General features: G+C 38.9%; 4 protein-coding genes across 6 annotated transcripts in view; 3 read left to right on the top strand and 1 right to left on the bottom strand.

Annotated features, from left to right (window-relative positions):
• Window positions 1-4,756: 4,756 nt before the first annotated feature.
• Window positions 4,757-10,702, bottom strand: LOC146694547 (rhomboid-related protein 4-like). Of its 3 annotated transcripts, XM_085430777.1 has the most exons (9): window positions 10,381-10,702; window positions 9,675-9,763; window positions 9,400-9,564; window positions 8,794-9,073; window positions 8,466-8,598; window positions 6,552-6,640; window positions 5,658-5,723; window positions 5,392-5,529; window positions 4,757-5,273 (listed from the first exon to the last, which is right to left on the bottom strand). In XM_085430777.1, the coding sequence occupies exons 3-9, from the start codon at window positions 9,550-9,552 to the stop codon at window positions 5,167-5,169; spliced, it is 966 nt and encodes a 321-aa protein (XP_085286903.1). In that variant the 5' UTR covers window positions 9,553-9,564; window positions 9,675-9,763; window positions 10,381-10,702; the 3' UTR covers window positions 4,757-5,166. The 3 variants fall into 3 exon arrangements, with proteins under 3 accessions (XP_085286903.1, XP_085286904.1, XP_085286905.1); XM_085430778.1 differs by lacking the exon at window positions 9,675-9,763; XM_085430779.1 differs by lacking the exons at window positions 9,675-9,763; window positions 10,381-10,702 and having other exon boundaries at window positions 8,794-9,062; window positions 9,400-9,516.
• A 766-nt stretch (window positions 10,703-11,468) lies between these two features.
• LOC146694548 (tubulin alpha chain-like) lies at window positions 11,469-14,453 on the top strand. Its single transcript, XM_085430784.1, has 4 exons — window positions 11,469-11,568; window positions 12,232-12,454; window positions 12,534-12,682; window positions 13,227-14,453. The coding sequence occupies exons 1-4, from the start codon at window positions 11,566-11,568 to the stop codon at window positions 14,202-14,204; spliced, it is 1,353 nt and encodes a 450-aa protein (XP_085286910.1). The 5' UTR covers window positions 11,469-11,565; the 3' UTR covers window positions 14,205-14,453.
• A 1,957-nt stretch (window positions 14,454-16,410) lies between these two features.
• On the top strand, window positions 16,411-20,075 carry LOC146694549 (tubulin alpha chain-like). The gene is made up of 4 exons (XM_085430783.1): window positions 16,411-16,524; window positions 18,424-18,646; window positions 18,726-18,874; window positions 18,958-20,075. The coding sequence occupies exons 1-4, from the start codon at window positions 16,522-16,524 to the stop codon at window positions 19,933-19,935; spliced, it is 1,353 nt and encodes a 450-aa protein (XP_085286909.1). The 5' UTR covers window positions 16,411-16,521; the 3' UTR covers window positions 19,936-20,075.
• Window positions 20,076-21,949: 1,874 nt separating this feature from the next.
• The window catches only part of eml2 (EMAP like 2), a 32,296-nt gene continuing 31,623 nt past the window's right edge, over window positions 21,950-22,622 (top strand). The window contains exon 1 of the mRNA XM_085430780.1: window positions 21,950-22,214. Coding sequence (XP_085286906.1) covers window positions 22,142-22,214 — 73 coding nt within the window. The 5' untranslated portion in view covers window positions 21,950-22,141. The remainder of the gene's footprint in view (window positions 22,215-22,622) is intronic.

Raw genomic sequence — 22,622 nt, forward strand, 5'->3', positions numbered from 1 at the left:
CACTCAATGACATGTTTTTTTCTGGATTTTTGGTCTCTCGTGGTCTTGGAGTGTCTCTCTTCATTAAAATTAAATACCAAAAAAGTTAGCGACTATTCATTTAAGCTAGCAAACTTACACATTCAGCAGGGGACTGAATGATTATTTCCTCAATTATAGTTCCAGCTAATATATAAAGTTCAGTCAGGTTTTAGACCAGGATACTCTACCGATACTGCTCTTACGTACCTTTGTAAGATTTAATATGACTTGTGGTTTGTACACTGGTTCTGTTTTAATAATCTTCCAAAGGCTTTTGAGACTCTGGATCATTCTACAAACAAAATTAGAAGCCACAGGTTTACAGAATATATTTGTAAGATGTTAAAACAGTTAAATGCTCCAATGAGGGCAGACTATTTCACATAAAAACTGCTCCATCATATTTTGTGGCATTGCCTCGCTCTCTCATGGTATCCACATTTGTCACGTTACTCCAAATGTCTTTTTTTTTTAAAACAAAATGAAGACTACATAATTTTAATATGTTTTTTTAAGTGAAGTCTATTAGCATTATGTGATGGTTAAATAACATGTAATATTTGATCTTGATCTTCATGATTACTTTTTGCTGCTCCTTATTCTGGTATTTACTGCATGTACTGTATCATGGGCTTAATTTATATATGTTTTTTCTGAGATATGTACAGATAAAAAATACAGTTAATCATTTATAATCAAGCTATAAAATAGCAAAAAGGGTTCTATCCTTTTTTATCTTGTACTAGTGGTTCCCAAACTGTAGGGCACAGCATTAGTTGAGCACAGAGTCAATGCAGGGGATTCATGGATGATCAGGACCCAAACTAAGCTGAATGAATATGCTTTATGACTTTATTTAGCATGTTTAGTATAGTCCTCATAACAAGGTCTACCTCCACATGGTGGACCATGCGGCCGTCCCCCCCCCCCCCCCCCCCCCCCCCACCCTCCCCGTACTCCACTGAATGTGCCAAACCCAAATTCAGATAATCAGAAAGAAAACCACACTGAGGTAGTTTACTTGTAGATGTACTGTTGAATTAAAGCAATAAAAACACAGCACTGTGAGCTTGTGCAGAAATGGGTCACCCAGATAGCTGGTATGAATCAAGAAGCTTGGTAACTCTGCAGCTTACTGAGAGACACGCCAACTGTGATCTGCAGGCAACTTGTGAGAAGAGAGTGTCTGTATGCGTATGTGAAACCGAGAAAGACTGAGAAAAAGAGAGACCTAGTGAGTTCAAAACCAACGCTAGATAGTGTGAGACGAATCAAGAGACAAATGGAAAAAAAACATCAAGGGAAAAGCAGAGAAGAGCATCAGTGAGATGCACAGAGGAAAGGGGAAAAGAGAGTTTTTAGAAAAGGTGGGTGGAGAGACACTGGGGAGGAATCAAAATTCAAAGGAAAAAAATTCCTAAAGCAGTAGAGAGAGACACGCTGAGATGGAGGGGAGAACAAAAGACAGGAATGTAAAAGGGAGAGATTGTGTGACAGCAACACAGAAGGCAACTGGGTGCAAAAAAAAGTAGGTGTAAGAGTAGACTTGACTTGATATTAGAGGAACGAGTGAGCATGATAGGCTCAACTCAAGGACTCCCGTCAGCCCCTCAAGTTGCTGTCGAGAAGCTAGTCAAGTGGTGGACAGTTCAGGGCTGAAGCAGACAAGTTGAAGCAAATATCACCACTGAAAAAGAATAAAGACTCTAAGCTGGCTGTGCTTGAGGGAGCCAATCAATTCCATGTTTTTACGTGTCTGTCAGTGTTTATGTTTGCTTTATTTGCCTCGCTATCTTTAGAGCGTGCACTACATTTTGTTGTGAGCAAACACATTTCCCTGGCTGGTCTTGCGGTGCAGTCTGAGCTGAGTGTATACACCAGAAAGAGAGGCTGAAAAGAAATCTAACACTAGGCAGGCAGTTTTTAAACATACAAGGTGCATTCTGCAAAGTTCAGTTTCAGATTTGGAAAACCACTCCAATGTACACAGAGACATAACGCGCTCATCACATATTCATATAATAAAGAGCACTGATGCATTAGCCTACTGCAGAACACAGGTATCGTATTGTATGCGTCACAGAATATTGAAATACACAGTTACTGGAGTTTATATACTGTGTGCTACATAATGAACACAAGCAGGACTAAAAGAAAGAATAGTTCACTAGTATTACAAGATTGTGCAAATACTAGTGTTATTAGTATTTGCACACTGTATACATTTATAATCTTCCATCTCAAGAGCTTTTTATACATTTTTTCAAAGTAGGGGTAATCTTTGTATGAAAAAGACTTATTTTAGACTACATGTGCCTATATTTACAGACAGTGCAAAACCATTCCTATTATTTGATTGACCACATATCAAAACTGTGTGTTTGAAAAACATTTCCTGCATCAGGAATCTTTTGCTTATTGTTTCTTTAATCAAAATAACTAAAAAATACCCGCGTTGGCGTGCAGGACTGTTGACCGTGAAAAAGGATGGTCCACATCGTTCTACTGCGGGGCAGGGAAGAAGAAGCAGAGAACAAAATCAGCAGGAAACTATGTGAGGTCAAGGGTGGACTTGGAGTGATAAGGGAGATTTCACCCCAGTATGTAACTCTGGCACACGGGTGACATAACTGTTCTAAAAGTTATCCCTGGGCTTATACCTCTGCACAAGTTAATACCATTCTCCACGAGACTTTACGAGTTGCTGAGCAGGATTTGAGTGTGATGAAGTTAATCACAGTGCAGTGGGGAGGGGGAAGAGTCATTAAAAAAATGAGAGCTTCCTCTTTTAGCATGGGCTTATTTCATTTATGCAGTGGCGCTGGTCCCGTGGGACTCTATCGTGATCTCGGCTGGCTTTGGCGGATGCAAAGACAAATTGACCTTCACGCCGGATCGACTGGAGTGGGTGTTTCTTTTCTAGTGGATCAGAGTGGGTATGCAGAATGTGTTAGCCAGGTGGCCCTGCTTGGCTAATAAGCACAGTCAGAGAGCTGACGGGTATTTTAGGCCAGTCACTACCAGGTTCTTTGGCCACTTACAAAATAAATTTTATGGTGTGTTTGGTCACCGGTGGTTTGAAATTGACCCACAAGGCAACACATAAAATGATTTTATATATAAAAAAAAATCACATATCTAACACTCCAAACCTTTGATTTAGGATCATCTGGTTTGTGTGTATGTATCGCTGAACCTCTCTAAATCCTCAGCCGAACTCAGCCTCCATGGGTGAATCAGGAGATGAGCATTTCTTACTGTTTCCTCTCTAATGCTCAGTGACAGTGTCACAGCAGGTGGAGCTCTTCACAGAACTAATCAGTCAGATCTGTTAACAGAGGAGGTGCGATGTGAGATGACGAACTGAAACAGAACCGCCAACATGCCAACAACTGCCTTTAATGTGCACCCGCGGTCCAGACAGACAACTCAGACACCTCTTCCTCGTCCCCATCCTGTCATCCCCTCTGTCACTCTTCAGCCTCACCCATTCATGTTCTGCCAGGCCCCCTCTGCACCGTTCAGCTCCCACGCTCCTCTTGGCAGGTTGCAAAAATCAATCTATGTAAACTGTCAGCACACATCTGATATAAAAATATTTAAATCCACCTACTGTGATAGTGAGCCCGGATGTGTAATGCCCAACCTTTTGAACCTCTCACCACTTGATATGGTAAGACTTTATCAAATCTACTGTAATATTATGGTTTTGGACCCATGTGGGCTGAGGTATGGTTCGTTGGGTTTCTTAGCTCTAATTTTTAAGCTGTCCTACTTCCCATCATGCCTCAGGGTTTTAGGGGAAATCTGAGCCAGCAATGTACTTCTTAAACGTTCCCTCCTAACTTTACTTACAGACAGCATCAGTCTAGCTCGGTGCCTTTTTACAAAGGTTAGAGTATTATGGTGTTGGATTTGTTTTGTTTAAAAAAATTACACATAACTCCATTTTATTTCCTATAAAAATATTTAATTGCGTATACATGATGTAATTCGGCTGTAGGTATACATGGATTATTTCAACTCAAAAGAGTGAATGAGCAGTATGTGTAAATAAATGTACGACTGCAAAGACATACTGAGCATTCATGAAAACAGATGTTTTGTGCACCAAAAAGCAACATTTATAACATTTATAAACTTCAAGAAAACAAAAAAGAAAGCAAAAACATCAAGAAGAATTTAGAAACTTTTGGCCCAATGTGGCATATTTTTGCAATCTAATGATAAATGACTTGAACTTAAACATGACATAACCAGTAAACTTTACTGAAGAGCGAATGCATCATGAGCACATTGTTCATATCTTTTGCTGAACTTTGCTGAACTTTCTTGAAAATACTGGCCTGTTAAAAATTTAAAGGGATCTTAGGGGAAATTAAAAAAAAGACATAATTTAAAATTTAATACCAGCTTCATTTTTGCCTTTTGTAGTTGAGTAATATAAGTAGAGGCTTACTGAGATCAGAAGTCTTGCTCACCTCCAGGATAGCTCCTGCAACATTATGTTTCAGATGTCAGTGGATTTCATCATCCAGACTCTTAGAATTTACAATCACGGCTTTCCGAAGTTTGGAGCACACGGATAATAGCTCTGATTCTATTGTCTTGTCGTTGGATCTCTAAGTTGATGAACATATGCTGAAATATCACAGTAAACATTTTGTAGCCATTTAAACAAAACCTTGTCTCGTCTTTATTGCTTGTGTGAAAAAAAGAACACTAGCCGACTGGAGTAAATATAGTGGTGTTTAAGTAAGACTTGTTGCAGTTCTCCAACTCAAGTATAGACGTAAAGCAGCATTAAACAGCATTTTTAATACCATGTCTGCTACCTACTTCAAAACTAATATTACCTTTAATCTCTGCTACCGACGTGCATCTAAAGTTGTCTTCAGCGTCATCAGACAGATCAAAAACTGCTCATTAGCCTTTGAACTCTTATAAAGCATCACAGCCATTTTCCATAGGTGACATTAATTCATTTTAGTGCCACCTTAACAAAAAGCGCCGCACAACAAAGACCTCTTAAATATGTCAGCCTGTGATTTTGGATCTTCTTATTCAGGACACTCATCCTCAGCTTGTGGTTGCAATATTTGGAACTTTTCAGTAAAAAATTCTTCTTCCTTGCCGCTGTTTCATTCATCTGTCAAACCTCCTCAGTCTCATTTGCCTGATTTGCTCAGCTCTGGCATCTTCGGAGAGGTGGAAACCATAAGGAGGGGGGGCTCCTCTCTGCCGGGTTTGACCTAAAAAAAGAAAAGAAAAGAAAAGAAAAGAAAGATAAACCAGTGACATCAGATAGATATAAAAAATAAATCACTCTAACCCTTTTCCACTTATCAAAACTGTCCCCTCCTGCCTTACCTCTGTCATTCAGGCTGTTTCTGATGGCTTCCTCTAACTGCTCCTCCTCTGTCAGTCCACCTGTATAAGATGCATCTGCTGTGTAACCTGGTGCATACTGATAGTTTCCTGAGAGTCCTCTACCAGTGCCAGTGTAGCCTGAGACACACATACACACCAGGTTAAGTCTGGCATATTGTATACTCTCGTTATTGTCTGTAAATCCCGTGAAGACAGCAAAGCCTACAATATATTAGTCAGTATACAGTCATTTTCTGCCATCATACCCGAGTAGCCCGAAGATCTGTAGTAGGCACCGGGCTGTGAGTTATATCCATTCGATGTCACAAACCCTGGTGAAAATATATGCAGATTATTTCAGTTTTCCTCTCAATAAGCAGATTCTATATAAATATCAGGTACTTGTAGGAAAGGTATTGTAAGAAAGCTTGATCTAGTCCATTTGTAGTTTGCTTTAGGTTGAACCTATTGACCAACCTCTCTGTTTAGAGCAACCGAAGAATGACACTAGCTATCACCTGATGACAATTTAGCTTTCAATTCGCCTCACAAAGTTTAGCTGCATTTACGAAAGTCTTGCTCTCATTTGAGGGAGCTCCGGTGTAGCTCCCCCCAGGGGCTTGTCAGCAGAGCAACTGAAGGGCTCCCACATTGTTTCCATTTAAACAAATCAAATCAAATCACTTTTATTGTCACATCACATGTGCAGGTACATTGGTACAGCACATGTGAGTGAAATTCTTGTGTGCGAGCTTCACAAGCAACAGAGTTGTGCAGAATACAATAATGTAAACAAGCAAAATTATTGTATTCTGCACAACTCTGTTGCTTGTGAAGCTCGCACACAAGAATTTCACTCACATGTGCTGTACCAATGTACCTGCACATGTGATGTGACAATAAAAGTGATTTGATTTGATTTGTTTAAATGGAAACAATGTGGGAGCCCTTCAGTGTTACTTCAAACAGTGTTACTGACAAATATTTATATTTGTACATAGATTAATTCTCAAAGCTGACTCTAGTGTTCTATCACATATTTTCTATCACACTTGAATCTTTAGACTTTGGTCCACTGTGTTTTTGCCATCTTACGAGTGGCTGCGTTAATATAAATGTAAGAAAACAGGTGAGAAAAAAAACAAAACATGAATTCAGACCTGCACATTTCTTCATGATTTTCTTCAGTGGTCCGGTGGTGTAGAGGAGACCTACCAGGATCCCTGACAGGTGACCAACAAAAGAGGTCCTGAAGAAGAGAAGCATAGATTATTTCTATTTAATCAAACACTGCCATCTACAGGACATTTTAATTCAACACCTCAAACAACAGGTTCCTAAAATAAAACATTAGTAAGTAAGTAAGTAAAATTTTATTTATATAGCACATTTCTAGATAAGAGATCACAAAGTGCTTTACAAGGTATAGGCACAGATTAAAAAGACAAAATACAGTCAAAAGTTAACAAAATGCAATTTTAAAAAGATGTGTTTTTAGCTGTTTTTTAAAAGTAATCAGTGAATCAGCAGATCTTAAGTTCTGAGGAAGAGAATTCCACAGTCTGGCGGCCACAGTAGCAAAAGCTCGATCACCCCTAGTTTTCAGTCTCGTATACTTAATAACAAGTAGGCCCTGACCACAAGACCTCAGAGACCTACTAGGGGCATAGGGCTGTAAGAGTTCAATGATGTATGATGGTGCTTGTTCTTGAAGAGCCTTAAATGTGAGAACCAGAATCTTAAAGTGGACTCTGAATTCGACAGGGAGCCAGTGTAACTGTATAAGCAGCGGTGTTATATGTGAGTATTTCGATGTTTTCGTCAGAAGCCTTGCTGCAGCATTTTTGGACATTTACTAATTTACTAATTGTCATTGAGCCTAACTGCATACTAATCACACATCAGTGAGCAGAAGAAATTGTATCTGAATCTGGAGCAGTATTAGATTAGAGAGAAGTCGATGTGTATGTTGATTCAATCATGAAATGACATCATGTAGCCTTACCCTCTGTGGATACTGACTGATACTAAAATATAATTTAAAAAAAAAAAAACAGAGAACAGTTGAGCCATTTTCGGAGGAACCCGTTTTGCATTTTTATTATCTGTAACACAAATACCTGATTCTGTTCAGCGACTGTACCGGAGTACTTGTGCTTCTTAATGCTTCTTTCAGGTACCATTTAAAAAATATATTAAACATCCCCATCCCCTTTTTATATCCACTTGCAAGTAGGGCTGGGTATTGTCACTGATTTCTACAACTGACTCAATTCTGATTCACAAGATCCTGATTGAATTGGACTAAATGCGATTCAATTTTGACTCAGAAATATTGTAATTATGATAATTTATCTTGGATTTGTACTGTCGAAAGAAGCCTCTAAAACTTGTAAATTAAATATATTCTTTTTCAAATTAATAACACATCCTAAAGCAGTTACAATATTGCACTTTTTATTTTATTCCTGGGGCTTAACAGTTTAAGCCCCAGGAGTTTTTCTAAGGTTCCTGCTGAAAAATAGCATGCCCAAAGTGAATCGACTATTTCTCTGCAATTACAAACTCAATATAACTATAAAAATAAAGGTGACACTTTGAAAATTCTTTGGTATTGAATTGGTCTTGAAGTACACTGAGAGAGAGCTGTGCAGGAAGTGCAATTTTATCGTGGTGGAAGCAAAACAGCAAAAATAAGAGGGAATTCATTGCAATGTTTTTTAAAAGTCTGGTTTGTCTCCTTTTGCTGCTGGTTCAGTGAATTTTGGTCAGAGAGTGACGTGCAGCTTTGGAATCTGTCAGATGTCTACTTTCAACACCCAATGCCATGTTTTAGCTGAGATTCTGATGCTTCTGGCAAAATCCATTTAAAAATGCATTTCAGGATTTAATGAATCGATGTTGGATTATTCAAATTCAAATTAATTTGAAATAGAAAATCAATTTTTAAAGCAGAAGAGCTGTTGCCCTGCTAGGTGCATCAGTGTTCACACTGGTATCTCTATATTTTAACTGTGTAGTAAATCCATAGTCCTGATTAATTTACAGATACGAATTACAGACAGGTAACTCACCCGGGTGATGTTATGTGGATAAGCACCAGCTCTACCCAGCTAGCATAGCGACTAGACACAGATAATCCCATCACATAGGTCACACTTCCGGGGTAGTAATGGTTATTGAGTACCTTCAAAGCAAACAGGACACCTAGAAGCACAAACGTTGCAAAGATAAATACACAAGAAAAAGGAAATGTTGCCATTTTCGGAAAAAAAGATCAAATAGTTGGTCATGACATATGGAGGAAGATAATACAATATATGTTTACAAATATAGAGTGATCAAATCTTCTATATCAGTTACAACATAAAGGATTATAGAACTTTCCCCTATAATTTATACCTGAGAAGCCAACAGCACACGCCATGCTGTACGACTGGTCCTGCATGAGCTCTGTTAGCAACGCCTCCAACACTAGATAGACCAGTCCAGTAAGCAGAGAGAACACTGAGAGCAGGTAAAGGAACCAGGGCCCACCCAGCCGTTGCTCCAGCCTTCTACCTTTCCAGAGGAAGGACACCATGTTGAAGTAAAGATGCCAGTCGTCTGCATGGTGCAGTGGGGACAGCAGGAGTCTGCGCCAGTCTTTAAACCAGTAGGCCTGCTGCACACTAACACAGGCCTAGGAAATTAGGAGATAATACATTTTTTTACATTTTTTAAATACTAATTAGAATACTATCATAAAAAGTTATTATTATTATACTTTAGTTATTATGAGATCTGCACATAATCTTTCTACTTGATAAACAACTTTCCCATTAATGTAATAATATCTTCCTTGTTGATTATATTCTAACATTTTAGTAACACAGTTTAAAACAATTATTTCAGGGCTACTGCACTGTATAAAACAAAATAGCCAACCTTGTGCTGTATAAATATTGGTCGACATTAAAAATGGACAAACTCTGTCTCCATCATTAGAAGTGTATTTGGTGTATTTACCTGAAACAGTGGGGCAGCAGGGAATAGGTAAAGGTACACATTGAGAGCCAGGACAGCCAGAGTGATGGGAGGGATATTGTTCAGACCCAATTGAAACACCTGGGAGGCAAGGAGCAGCAAGCCCAGCTGGGATCCCCTCTGTCTGTTTCGCATACTGAAAATAACCTAGGGAAAAACAACTGCCTGATTATTTTTCAGACATTTTCGGTTACCATAAAATTCACATTTATAAGTTATTAGAGAAAGGCTGAAGATTAAATCATGGTAATGCTCACACAATCTCTGAGTATCAGCTTTGAAAGACTCGGATGCACGGAAACTCCCTCTACTAGACTATTAGTTGTATTAATAAGGAAGTGTTGGGCTGTTGTTAAAACAAAACACAAACATTAGAAATTAGAAAGAAATGTCAGAGAAAGCTCAAGTGGTTACAGTTCACATTAATTCAATTACTAGCAGAAGTCCAGACTGTAGATTTGATCTGAAGCCTTTATAAGAAAAAGAATACCACTGCTTGTCGTGCTTTAATATGATGAGTTAAAATGCCTTTTGCTGATATCTAACACATAAGAAATTTAACTAATATTCATTATTAAAGACTGAGTCCTCCTTCCCCCATGAGCTTATAAATGTTCAGGAAATGTCAGTCACATGGCGGTGCATATGTACAGTCAAACCATACACACAGCCTTAGATATCATACAACCCCAACACCGCGATCCAGAGTATAAGTAGTAGTAAGTAGTAATATAAGTAGTATAAGAAAGGTATCCCTCTGGTTAATGTTATTGTAGTTGAACAGATACAGTCAATAATAATTAGCAATTAGAAAAAAGTCTGCAAGTCAGTTTAAAACATTCAGTAGCTTAACAACACTGATGCTGATGTTCTTTGGAAAAAACAATATTCCATTACTAAAGAATAAAATGCCCCACAACATACAATGACATTCACTTCACGGGGAACTAAAAGTAAACTTACTGTCAGCGCTGACAATCGTTGGAAACGCTTCCTCGTTCAGTTACTTTCGCTACCGCAAACTTTAACGTCAGCCCGGTGTTTAACCAGGTGAGCACAATTTAACGCTGATAAAAAACATAAAGTTTCACTTATATAACTCTTAATCAAACGTCAGCAAAACGTATTACTAGATATTTCATCATTTCTAGCATTTACCAGTAACAACTCGACAAGTTGGCGCTGTGTAAACGTCAGAGGTCACGTGACAATAACAAAGCGCAGCCGCATTCGGGTTTGCGAGGTAAAGGTCAGTTTTTCCTTCTTCTTCTTCTTCTTCTTCTTCTTCTTATTATTATTATTATTATTATTATTATTATTATTATTATTATTATTATTATTATTATTATTATTATTATTATTATTATTATTATTATTATTAACAAAGGCAATAAAACAATACCTACAAGAACCTATGATAATAACAACAACAATCACTCTGGCCAAGACAGGGGAAAAAGGGAGAAAGGCGCAATAAGAACAGTAAGCATTATTAGGGTAGGGTAAATCTACAGCTGGGTATTTAGAAAAACAGTATTTGGATGGATCGTAATAGATATAGTAGACTGAATAAACTTTATAGTTTTGAAATTAATCTAAAAACAAACTTTGCCACTTGATAGTGATCTTAGTATATACATGGAATTAAGAGAACTTTAGAGCTTGAAGAAGCTTATCGGATGAGAGGTGAAACGTCTTCAAGAAACTTAAAGAAGTCCAGACGCTTTTTTCCCAAGCTCGTTAGACTACGTTCAACATCCAGCGGGCGGTACGTAAAAACCGTTATAGAAATGTGGTCAGAGCGATTCTAAGGCTTTGTGAACTAGGGGGGTTAAGAAAGATATAGATTCACTAAAAATGTCGCTTTTAGTTATTATAATGTTAAATTATTATATTTTAATTTATATACGTTATTTTACTTTATTCAGAATTAACCTGGCGGTTAACTTTCTTTTCTAAATTTTGGGGGGTTAAAATTAAGCATACCAGTGATCCACCTCCACCCTATTGTTCAAGAAATGGTTCAATCCTCTTTAGGCGGGGAAAGCGTCATCTGCTTCATTATTTCCTGTTACGTCGACGCTTAACGGTCGGTTTGTAGGACTGAGATTTTTCAGCCATTTTTTAGCGTAAACACCAAAGAGCAAAATGGTAAGAAACCTTGTAAAAGCAAACTTTTAGTAGTCAGTTACGGGCGATATGTTTCTTCCGCATTTTCTGACCTCCTCCCAGTTCTAAGGAGCGAGGAGGGAAGTGTTGCCTTTAACTGCAAAGTAGAAATGGGAAAATGATGTCTCTACACTGACATTTACTTTATTCTGTGATGGTTATGCAAGAGGTGTGGTTTAAATATATAAATGATTAGGGGGGGTTATTGTGTTTTAGGTTAGTAAGTGTCTTGTAAATGGTGAGCAGATCAGATATGGGGAAAAAAATAGTGGTTGAAGTGTGAACGGAGAGAATTGTTTTGTTTTGTTCACGATCACTTGAATATTCGGTTTCGTTAAAGCGTTTTTTCAGTAATAGATTCCAAGTGAAAAGGGCGCACATTTTGAAATTTCAACAGCACGTACGTCATCGGTAGTTAAGGAAGGAAAGATTTGTCGCATAGCAACACAATGTATGGAGAAAACAGTCAAGTGAAGACTAGTATGCTTGTGATTGGGATACTTTTTAAAGACTGTTTGGCCCAAAAAGCAAGGAGTAATTGGCATTGTTTCCATGTATGCAGTTTTTCAATTTGTGTCCCTTTACTCTGATCTAAAAGAAAAAGGTGTACATCTAATTGACTCCCCCCCTCTCCCCCTCCCACAGCGTGAATGCATCTCCGTCCACGTTGGACAGGCTGGTGTCCAGATTGGGAATGCCTGCTGGGAGCTTTACTGCTTGGAACATGGCATTCAGCCAGACGGTCAAATGCCCAGTGACAAGACCATTGGCGGAGGAGATGATTCCTTCAACACATTTTTCAGTGAGACTGGAGCTGGAAAGCATGTCCCTAGAGCTGTTTTTGTGGACCTTGAACCCACTGTGATCGGTAAGCGTTGTTACCATTGGCTAAATGTAGCAGTGCAGTATGTGAGTCAGTTTAAATAACTGTCTGTCTGTTTCCTTAGATGAGGTGCGGACTGGGACGTATCGCCAGCTGTTCCACCCTGAGCAGTTGATCACTGGCAAGGAGGATGCAGCTAACAATTATGCCCGTGGACACTATACCATTGGAAAAGAGATCATTGATCTTGTTCTGGACAGGGTTCGCAAACTGGTGGGTAAATTCAGAGCCATTATCGACAAAGTAAACTAGATAACTGTATCGCATGAACTTTGTCTTTCCCTCTCCATCCTTTTTTTTTTTTTTGATTTGATTTTTTATTGATTAGCATTCAAATATCTCAGTGAAGACAGAACAAAGATCTACCACAAAGCAAGAAAGCATGAGACAAGGCTAATCAAAAGGTATTGGCTGAAGCATTTGCTTATTACGCCAACCCTTTTAACAAAAGATCTTTTTGCATGCAGCTCCTGTACACAGGGCTGGAAGCAAATAATAAAACAAAGCAAAAACAAACAAACAAACAAGAAAAAAAAAACAACAACAACTTTCCACCACACAAGTAACTACATCAAAGCAAAAGAATCAAGAGGGTTTTTTTGCTCTTTTCATTCTTGATATATATTTTTCTAATACTCTATTTTTAAACATATTTTTAAACAAGGAAAATGAACTACACCTTTTTAAATCACTGTCATGACTATTCCACAGGTTAACTCCTCTAACAGAAACACATCTCTGCTTTATATTTGTCCAGGCTGACCAGTGCACTGGTCTTCAGGGCTTCCTGGTGTTCCACAGCTTTGGTGGTGGGACCGGCTCTGGTTTCACCTCCCTGCTGATGGAGCGCCTTTCTGTCGACTACGGCAAGAAGTCAAAGCTGGAGTTTTCCATCTACCCAGCTCCCCAAGTGTCCACTGCTGTGGTTGAGCCCTACAACGCCATCCTGACCACCCACACCACCCTAGAGCACTCTGACTGTGCCTTCATGGTAGATAACGAGGCAATCTATGACATCTGCCGTAGGAACCTCGATATCGAGCGTCCTTCCTACACCAACCTGAACAGGTTGATCAGCCAGATTGTGTCCTCCATCACTGCTTCGCTCCGCTTCGATGGCGCCCTCAATGTTGATCTGACAGAGTTCCAGACCAACTTGGTGCCCTACCCTCGTATCCATTTCCCCCTGGCCACCTACGCCCCCGTCATCTCTGCAGAGAAAGCTTATCACGAGCAGTTAACTGTATCAGAAATCACAAACGCTTGCTTCGAGCCAGCCAATCAGATGGTGAAATGTGACCCTCGCCACGGCAAGTACATGGCCTGCTGCCTTTTGTACCGTGGCGATGTGGTGCCCAAAGATGTCAACGCTGCCATTGCTGCCATTAAAACCAAGCGCACCATCCAGTTCGTGGACTGGTGCCCCACCGGTTTCAAGGTCGGCATCAACTACCAGCCACCCACTGTGGTTCCTGGTGGAGACCTGGCCAAGGTCCAGAGGGCTGTGTGTATGCTGAGCAACACCACCGCCATCGCTGAGGCTTGGGCACGACTTGACCACAAGTTTGACTTGATGTACGCCAAGCGTGCATTTGTTCACTGGTATGTGGGTGAGGGAATGGAGGAGGGTGAGTTTTCTGAGGCTAGAGAGGACATGGCAGCTCTAGAGAAGGATTATGAAGAGGTTGGAGTTGACTCTGTTGATGGGGAGGGAGATGAGGAAGGTGAGGAGTAGGTTCATTGCAATAAAATCATCAAAGTTATGCAAGTTCACTCAGAAGCACTGTTACATTGGTCTACCAAATCTTGTTACACATTCCTGTGTATAATTTTCAACTTTAAATAAATGTGGTGTTTTAATGCTATGTGAGAGTGTAACATGGAGACATGACCACTTTGTTTTGTAGTTCTGTTCTTTCAGTATCAGCACTTTCTTTTATTAAGGTGCTGCTTAATAAAGAGTACATGAGCTGTTTAAAGAGAAGGTGTCAGTGCATTAATTTTTTTAAAACACTAATACTCAAAAACTGTTAAGAACAGTTTTAAAGCTTTACACCTTAAATATTTAAATACATAAAACAGCAGTTGCTTGGGGCTGTAAAATTTAATCTGGTTTCATCTAATTATGTGTTTGGGGCCTAGTGTGGAAAGTCTATAATATTTAAAAAAAAACTAATTTGGGAATCAAAGGTGTGCATCCGGCAGTATATGCTGATGTGTCGTAATGTTTTTTTAGTTCTATCCCGAACGGCCACCACAGAAAAATGGAAAATAAAATACATCTTAAACATACATGCACAGTCAGCATATAAAACAATCATATTATTTCATCTAAAAAATATTTACTTTAGATAACTGAAGTGTGTTTTGTCGATACTGCCGCTGTTATCTTGTTTAAAAATAAGTTGGCAGAACGTTTAAATACCAGTCAAAATTCTTACCTCCTTCCATGTTTGTATATTGTTATCAAACACCCATGCTGATTCCCCACAGTGGTCACACTTAGAAACTACAAAACAGAATTAATCACATGCTTACAGTATTAAATATTAAATATATTTAAGGCTGTGTGCTTTATACAGTCACTGGTACACTAATTTATTATTAAATTAAAGGACAATGATTTGGGAAATAGTTACCGCCACCCAACGGAGATATTAATATTATTTTAAGTTTTCATTATACCATCTTTTAGTAATGATGGACGGATTCTTTGATTCAATTTACTTTTTAAAAGTAATATTTCTGGGCAATATTCCCCCAAAAAGATATACCTAGTAAATAGGTCAAGTGATCAATTAAATTATATTTATTTTAAAAAGATGAGTAAACAAATAAATACTTTAAGTGGTTGTAAGTAGAAATTACTTAATAATCGTAACTACAAGCAGGCACTGCCTGCCAAACATGTTCAGAGGCTTCAGCGGAAGAGGTTTAACCTCCCGCTCTGTCTCACCGGTTTCTGGCATCGATTGTAAACACGTGCGCCAGGTGTAGCTCACCGTTTCTCCGTCAATTATTCAGGAATCCTACCTAGGATCAGCTTTCTCGTCTCACAAACACAAACCTGTTTCATTTAGCTCGCAGTTTTCTACACTCTACAAACTGTATAGCTTTCCTGCCGCCAACGATCATTACCCGGACTGCCGGAGCATCTGTTGCTTATAGGAACAGCGGCATATAGATGGGAAGTTTTTGTTTTGTTTTGTTTTGATAATTTTGAACTTCGTATTGTTGGCTTAAAAAAACCTTTCTGTAAACAACGTGATCATTGAACGACAACACAATAATATAGACATAATAATATAAAGGGAAATGTGAGTAAATGTGAAGCAGCGAGTATACTGTGTTTTTATGAAGAAAATAAATACGTATAAAAAGAGAAAGAAAACAAAAACACATCAATTTATACAAAGGGATTGCTTGGTGGGATACACCTTTGTATTTTTGCATAGAACAATAGTCTTGATCGATTTCTTTTCGCAGTGTGACCTGTTTGGCTGTTTCATCTTTTCACGTATGTAATTGAAGGCAGAGCTATGAAGACACAGAAAGAAACACATTTTTAAATTCAGTTTTATTGTACTAATACTGTATTAAAATTTTAATTACTTGGTTGTACTCAAATTGTTAAAAGTTATACATGAGTTACATTTATCATCCAAACCGCCAGGAGGCGATACGTAAAATGATTCTAGAAATGCGGTCCGAGGAAGTCAGGGCGAATCTAAGGGTCTAGAAATTAGGGAGCCATTAAAGATATTTGTACGTTTAAAATTTACATTTTTTTATTATATAATTAATAGAAGACGCATTTTGCTTTATTTTGGATTAATCTAGTGATTAGTTTTTTTGTTTTTGGATAAAATTAAGCATATTGTAATCCGCGCACCTCCTAATTTATAAGAAATGGTTCGGTCCCGTCCGCAAGCCAGGCGCGAAAGCGCTGTCTGCGTCATTATTTCCTCTTAGATCGGCTCCTAACGGTTGGTTTGGAGGATTTGTTGTCGAGTTTTTCTTCCTATTCTTTACTCTAAGGACCAACGAACAAAATGGTAAGAAATTTAAAAACCGCTGCTAAATGTTGGCAGTTGGTTATTGATGATATGTCGGTGCGCAATTTTTAATCTGCTGTTCTAAGGAACGAGGGAGGAAGCGTTGCCTTAAACCGAAAAGTAAAAACGGGAACATGGAAGGCAGTATACGGAACTACGTTTTACTCTTTGATAATCAGACAGGTCGCATAATTTTAGGTATCAGTAAGATTGGAGGGTATAACTGTGATTTGGGGCGTGGGGAGATGACTTTGCGCATTTTTGGTGGTTGTGACAACCCATTCCTCCCCGCTTTCCGTTCGGCCTTTTGTGCACCGGAGAGGTGTGGTTTATATCCAGTCAGTGACAACATCTGGCCCAGCGTCCCACTGGACTGTAAAAGCTCTTAGTGATTGATTGATTGATTGGTAATTTATTTCAACATGTGAACAATATACAAGTACATTTAGAAAAGAAATGAGAGAAAAAAAAATATACTATACAAATTACATACAAAAAAACATTCTGATTAATTTACATGTTGAAAGGGAGTGGGAAGAAGTATACACTTATTTAATCCCACCCCTGTCCCATAAATTATCAGTGAATATTTAGTCAGCTTCCTTACTGATATAATTTGTAATAAAAATAGTGAACAGATTTCTGATATACTATATACTATAATATCACATCATGAATTTTTTGTTTGTTTGTTTTTAAATAGAGACATTCACTTAATTTAAATATTTTCCTTTTCTTTATAGATCGAGAAGATCATATTTTTATAACTCTTTTTGAACAGTTTTATGTTTGGACATTGCTTTAATTCCATATTCAGTTTGTTCCATAGTTTCACTCCTTGAACAGAAACACAAAAGCCTTTTCTTGTAGTACGTACCTTCATTGTTTTGAAGTTACAAAAACCCCTTAAATTATAACTTCCTTCTTTCAAAAAAAACATACTCTGAATATTACCTGGCAGTTCTTTATTTTTTGCTTTGAATAGAATTTGTGCTGTTTGAAATTTCACTATATCGTCAATTTTCAATATTTCAGACTGCAAAAATAGTGAGTTTGTATGTTCCCTATAACCTGCATTGTGGATGATTCGAATTGCTTTCTTTTGAAGAGTAAAAAGTGAATGTAATGTGGTTTTATAGTTATTGCCCCAGACCTCTGCACAATAGCTTAAGTATGGTGAAACCAGTGAACAGTAGAGAATATGAAGTGATGTTCTGTCGAATACCTGTTTTGCCTTGTTTAGTACTGCAATGCTTCGTGATACTTTGGAATGAATATATCTTACGTGAGCTCTCCAGTTAAGTTTTTCATCTATTATTACCCCCAGAAATTTATTTTCACTGACTCTTTCAATATCAACACCATTTATTTGAATCTTTGCATTTGTATTTAAACTACTATTTCCAAATAACATAAGTTTAGATTTATTCAAATTTAATGATAATTTGTTTTTATCAAGCCAGAACTTCACTTTACTTATTTCATTAGTCATATCCTCCAATAAATTCTGCAGATCATCACCAGAGCAAAAAATGTTTGTATCGTCAGCAAAGAGAACCATTTTTAATACTTTGGACACTTTACAGATGTCGTTAATGTACAAGTTGAAGAATTTTGGACCCAAAACTGACCCTTGGGGTACACCACAAGCAATGTCCATACATAAGGAGCAACCACCATTTATTTTCACAAACTGCTTTCTGTGCTCAGTTGTTGGGTAGCTATCTTCTCTAAGACACCTTTTGAATTAACTTGCTCTTTAGTTTAGGTTTTAGGTTTTTGACCTGGATAAATGGTGAACAGGTCGGGAGGGGGAAAAAGTGATAAGGTTTTTGGTACCCATATCATCTGTAGTGAAAAAAGTGTGAACATCTAAGTGACCTGTCTTTCTTCCCACAGCGTGAATGCATCTCCATCCACGTTGGACAGGCTGGTGTCCAGATTGGGAATGCCTGCTGGGAGCTTTACTGCTTGGAACATGGCATTCAGCCAGACGGTCAAATGCCCAGTGACAAGACCATTGGCGGAGGAGATGATTCCTTCAACACATTTTTCAGTGAGACTGGAGCTGGAAAGCATGTCCCTAGAGCTGTTTTTGTGGACCTTGAACCCACTGTGATCGGTAAGCGTTGTTACCATTGGCTAAATGTAGCAGTGCAGTATGTGAGTCAGTTTAAATAACTGTCTGTCTGTTTCCTTAGATGAGGTGCGGACTGGGACGTATCGCCAGCTGTTCCACCCTGAGCAGTTGATCACTGGCAAGGAGGATGCAGCTAACAATTATGCCCGTGGACACTATACCATTGGAAAAGAGATCATTGATCTTGTTCTGGACAGGGTTCGCAAACTGGTGGGTAAATTCAGAGCCATTATCGGCAAAGTAAACTAGATAACTGTATCGCATGAACTTTGTCTTTCCCTCTCCATCCTCAGGCTGACCAGTGCACTGGTCTTCAGGGCTTCCTGGTGTTCCACAGCTTTGGCGGTGGGACCGGCTCTGGTTTCACCTCCCTGCTGATGGAGCGCCTTTCTGTAGACTACGGCAAGAAGTCAAAGCTGGAGTTTTCCATCTACCCAGCTCCCCAAGTGTCCACTGCTGTGGTTGAGCCCTACAACGCCATCCTGACCACCCACACCACCCTAGAGCACTCTGACTGTGCCTTCATGGTAGATAACGAGGCAATCTATGACATCTGCCGTAGGAACCTCGATATCGAGCGTCCTTCCTACACCAACCTGAACAGGTTGATCAGCCAGATTGTGTCCTCCATCACTGCTTCGCTCCGCTTTGATGGCGCCCTCAATGTTGATCTGACAGAGTTCCAGACCAACTTGGTGCCCTACCCTCGTATCCATTTCCCCCTGGCCACCTACGCCCCCGTCATCTCTGCAGAGAAAGCTTATCACGAGCAGTTAACTGTATCAGAAATCACAAACTCTTGCTTCGAGCCAGCCAATCAGATGGTGAAATGTGACCCTCGCCACGGCAAGTACATGGCCTGCTGCCTTTTGTACCGTGGCGATGTGGTGCCCAAAGATGTCAACGCTGCCATTGCTGCCATTAAAACCAAGCGCACCATCCAGTTCGTGGACTGGTGCCCCACCGGTTTCAAGGTCGGCATCAACTACCAGCCACCCACTGTGGTTCCTGGTGGAGACCTGGCCAAGGTCCAGAGGGCTGTGTGTATGCTGAGCAACACCACCGCCATCGCTGAGGCTTGGGCACGACTTGACCACAAGTTTGACTTGATGTACGCCAAGCGTGCATTTGTTCACTGGTATGTGGGTGAGGGAATGGAGGAGGGTGAGTTTTCTGAGGCTAGAGAGGACATGGCAGCTCTAGAGAAGGATTATGAAGAGGTTGGAGTTGACTCTGTTGATGGGGAGGGAGATGAGGAAGGTGAGGAGTAGGTTCATTGCAATAAAATCATCAAAGTTATGCAAGTTCACTCAGAAGCACTGTTACATTGGTCTACCAAATCTTGTTACACATTCCTGTGGAGGAGAGTGCATATTTTTCATCTGTGAATAAATGCGTATGAAAATTAAAATGCATTGTTTTTATTTGACATAAGAGTGTAACATGGAGACATGACGACTTCATTTTGTAGTTTTATTCCTTCAACGTCATCAGTTTTTTCTTCCAGGTGCTGCTGATCTTTAACAACGAGTACATGAGCGATTAAAAATCAAACTTGATATCTACTTGACTAGCGATTGAGATGAATCATTTTCATAATTTCTACATCTACTCAAGAGCTCCAAAGTGTTTTACAGGTTTGCTTTACAATATAAAGAACAGAGGTATTTATTGTCTGAAAAGCTGAACTCTTAACGAGAGTGTTACAATGGAAGGTGGCTTCTGATTGTAGATTGTATGACTAAAATAAGATCTGAAGGTCAGGATCAGCCCACAGACCATCTCAATATGACTTCTGATGTCATTTAAAGGAAAACTGGAAACAAACCCTCCTGAGAGGGAAAAAAAATGGATAGCCTTGGAGCTTGAGATTAAATCAATTTAATAAAGTTGTACTGCCACTGACTCATTTCAACAGACTAAACTGTGTGCAAATAAATTATCAGTGACAAACTGAAACACCTTTATTTATGTAGCACTAACCAACCATAAAGATTTAAAAGTATTAGATCAAAGTTGTCAGTAACAGACACAAGACAAGTCAGTTTCTCTGACATGCTGATCATTTCTTCGTGCTCTATCAAATTGAATCTAGTTTCATTTAATTATGCATTTGAGGCCTGGTGATGAAATTCAGTCACATACAGTCTGCATTTTAAACCAATCATTATATTTATTCAAAATGTGTCCTTTAGCTAACTGAAATGTGTTTTGCTTTGTTAGCAATAAAAACATTAATACAGTTTTTGAAAGCATTCTTTCTTTTCAATATTTGTCCCAAAGCATCTACCTAATAATAATAATAATCATCAACATCATCATCATAGGGCAATTTATTAAATTATGATTTTATTACTTACTCTTAAAAAAACCCCCCAAGGTATTCATTCGTAAGTCGAAATGTTAATAATCGTAACTAAAAGCAGGTACTGCCAGCCGAACATGTTCAGAGGCTGCAGCGGAAGAGGTTCAACCTCCAGTTCTGTCTCAACGGTTTCTGGCATCGATTGTAAACACGTGTGCCAGGTGCAGCTCACCGTTTCTCCGTCAATTATTCAGGAACGCAACGCCTCCCTGCGATCACCTTTCCCGTCTCACAAACACAAACCTGTTTCATTTAGTTCGGTGTTTTCTACACTCTACAAACTGTATAGCTTTCCTGCCGCCAATGATCGCTACCCGGACCACAGCTGCCGGAGAGGCTGTTGCTATAGGAACAGCGGCACACAAGGCAGACAGACAGACAGGAAGATGTCAATTAGATTATTGCCGGAAGAAACATGGTTCTCCCTTCAAAATAAAAGCGGGTCCCATCGCAAAGGAGACCCAAAACTAAGGAAAAACAAAAGAAAGTAAATAAATAAATAAAAGTAATGTAAAAAAGATAACAAAAAATAAATAAAAATGTCCCCAGAAATATGAATTTAAAACATTACAGATAATTACCTTTTTATTTACTTAAAAGAAGAAAAGTCAGATTAAACTGCTTATATCCTGCTGACCAGTAGAATTGAATGTCTTTTAAGTTACATAGTGTTTCAAAATAACTTCACTACAGAGTCTTTGTCATTTGTATAAATTAAGGTGACTATATATATATATATATATTTAAATATATAAAATTTGAATCTGTATTGTTTTGATATTGTATTAAAATCTACATTTAATCTAGTCCAAAATTGACATCACAATCGCATAAGTCTTCCAAATCATATTAAGTGGCTAAGAAGCATTGTTGAATATTACTTTGAAAGCAGGCAGAGGAAGTGCAGTTTGTCCCACAGGTTGCACTTGACGGTGACAGCAAGGCTGGAGCGGGAATAGCCGGAGAGCCGAGGCAGGTAAAAGTGTGTATGTGTTTGTATGATGAGACAGAAAGGGGTAACGGCGTGAAGAAGAGAGGGAGAGAGGTGAAAGGAGGACAAAGCAGACGAGTGAGAGTTGGAAAAACAGAAGAGATAACAAAAGGAGGAAAGGATGTCGGAGCGGGTAGCTTCGTGTGGGAGCCTGTATGACAGCACCAACCTGCTGCTACAGTACTGCAACAACGGTGAGCTGCCTCTCATTCCTCTCCATCACACACAACAGGGGGAAAATAAAAAACCACCGCCGTCCAGACAGCTGCACAGCTCTCCAATTTCATTCAGAAAAATCGAGAAAACAAACAAACATGTTTTTGCATTCTTCTAGAGGACGTTTTAAAATATATTTCAAAAATATCAGAAGAGATGTTGAAAATATTTAGTGTCTTCTGATTTTGCTTACGTGGTTTGTGTTTGTGTAATGAGCTTTGTATGATTTTACTCTTTTATCATATTAGATTACTGCTGGCTCTTACACACACACACACACACACACACACTATGTGTATATGCGTGTATATATAATGTACATAGCTGTCAACGTACAGTTTTTTAGTTGCAACAATAAAAACAGATGAACACATTTTAAGTGAACT

This window comes from Copadichromis virginalis, linkage group LG14, assembly GCF_057382275.1.
Source record: "Copadichromis virginalis isolate Kocher_CV1m ecotype Utaka linkage group LG14, C_Virginalis_male_GT1.1, whole genome shotgun sequence".
Classification (NCBI taxonomy): domain Eukaryota; kingdom Metazoa; phylum Chordata; class Actinopteri; order Cichliformes; family Cichlidae; genus Copadichromis; species Copadichromis virginalis.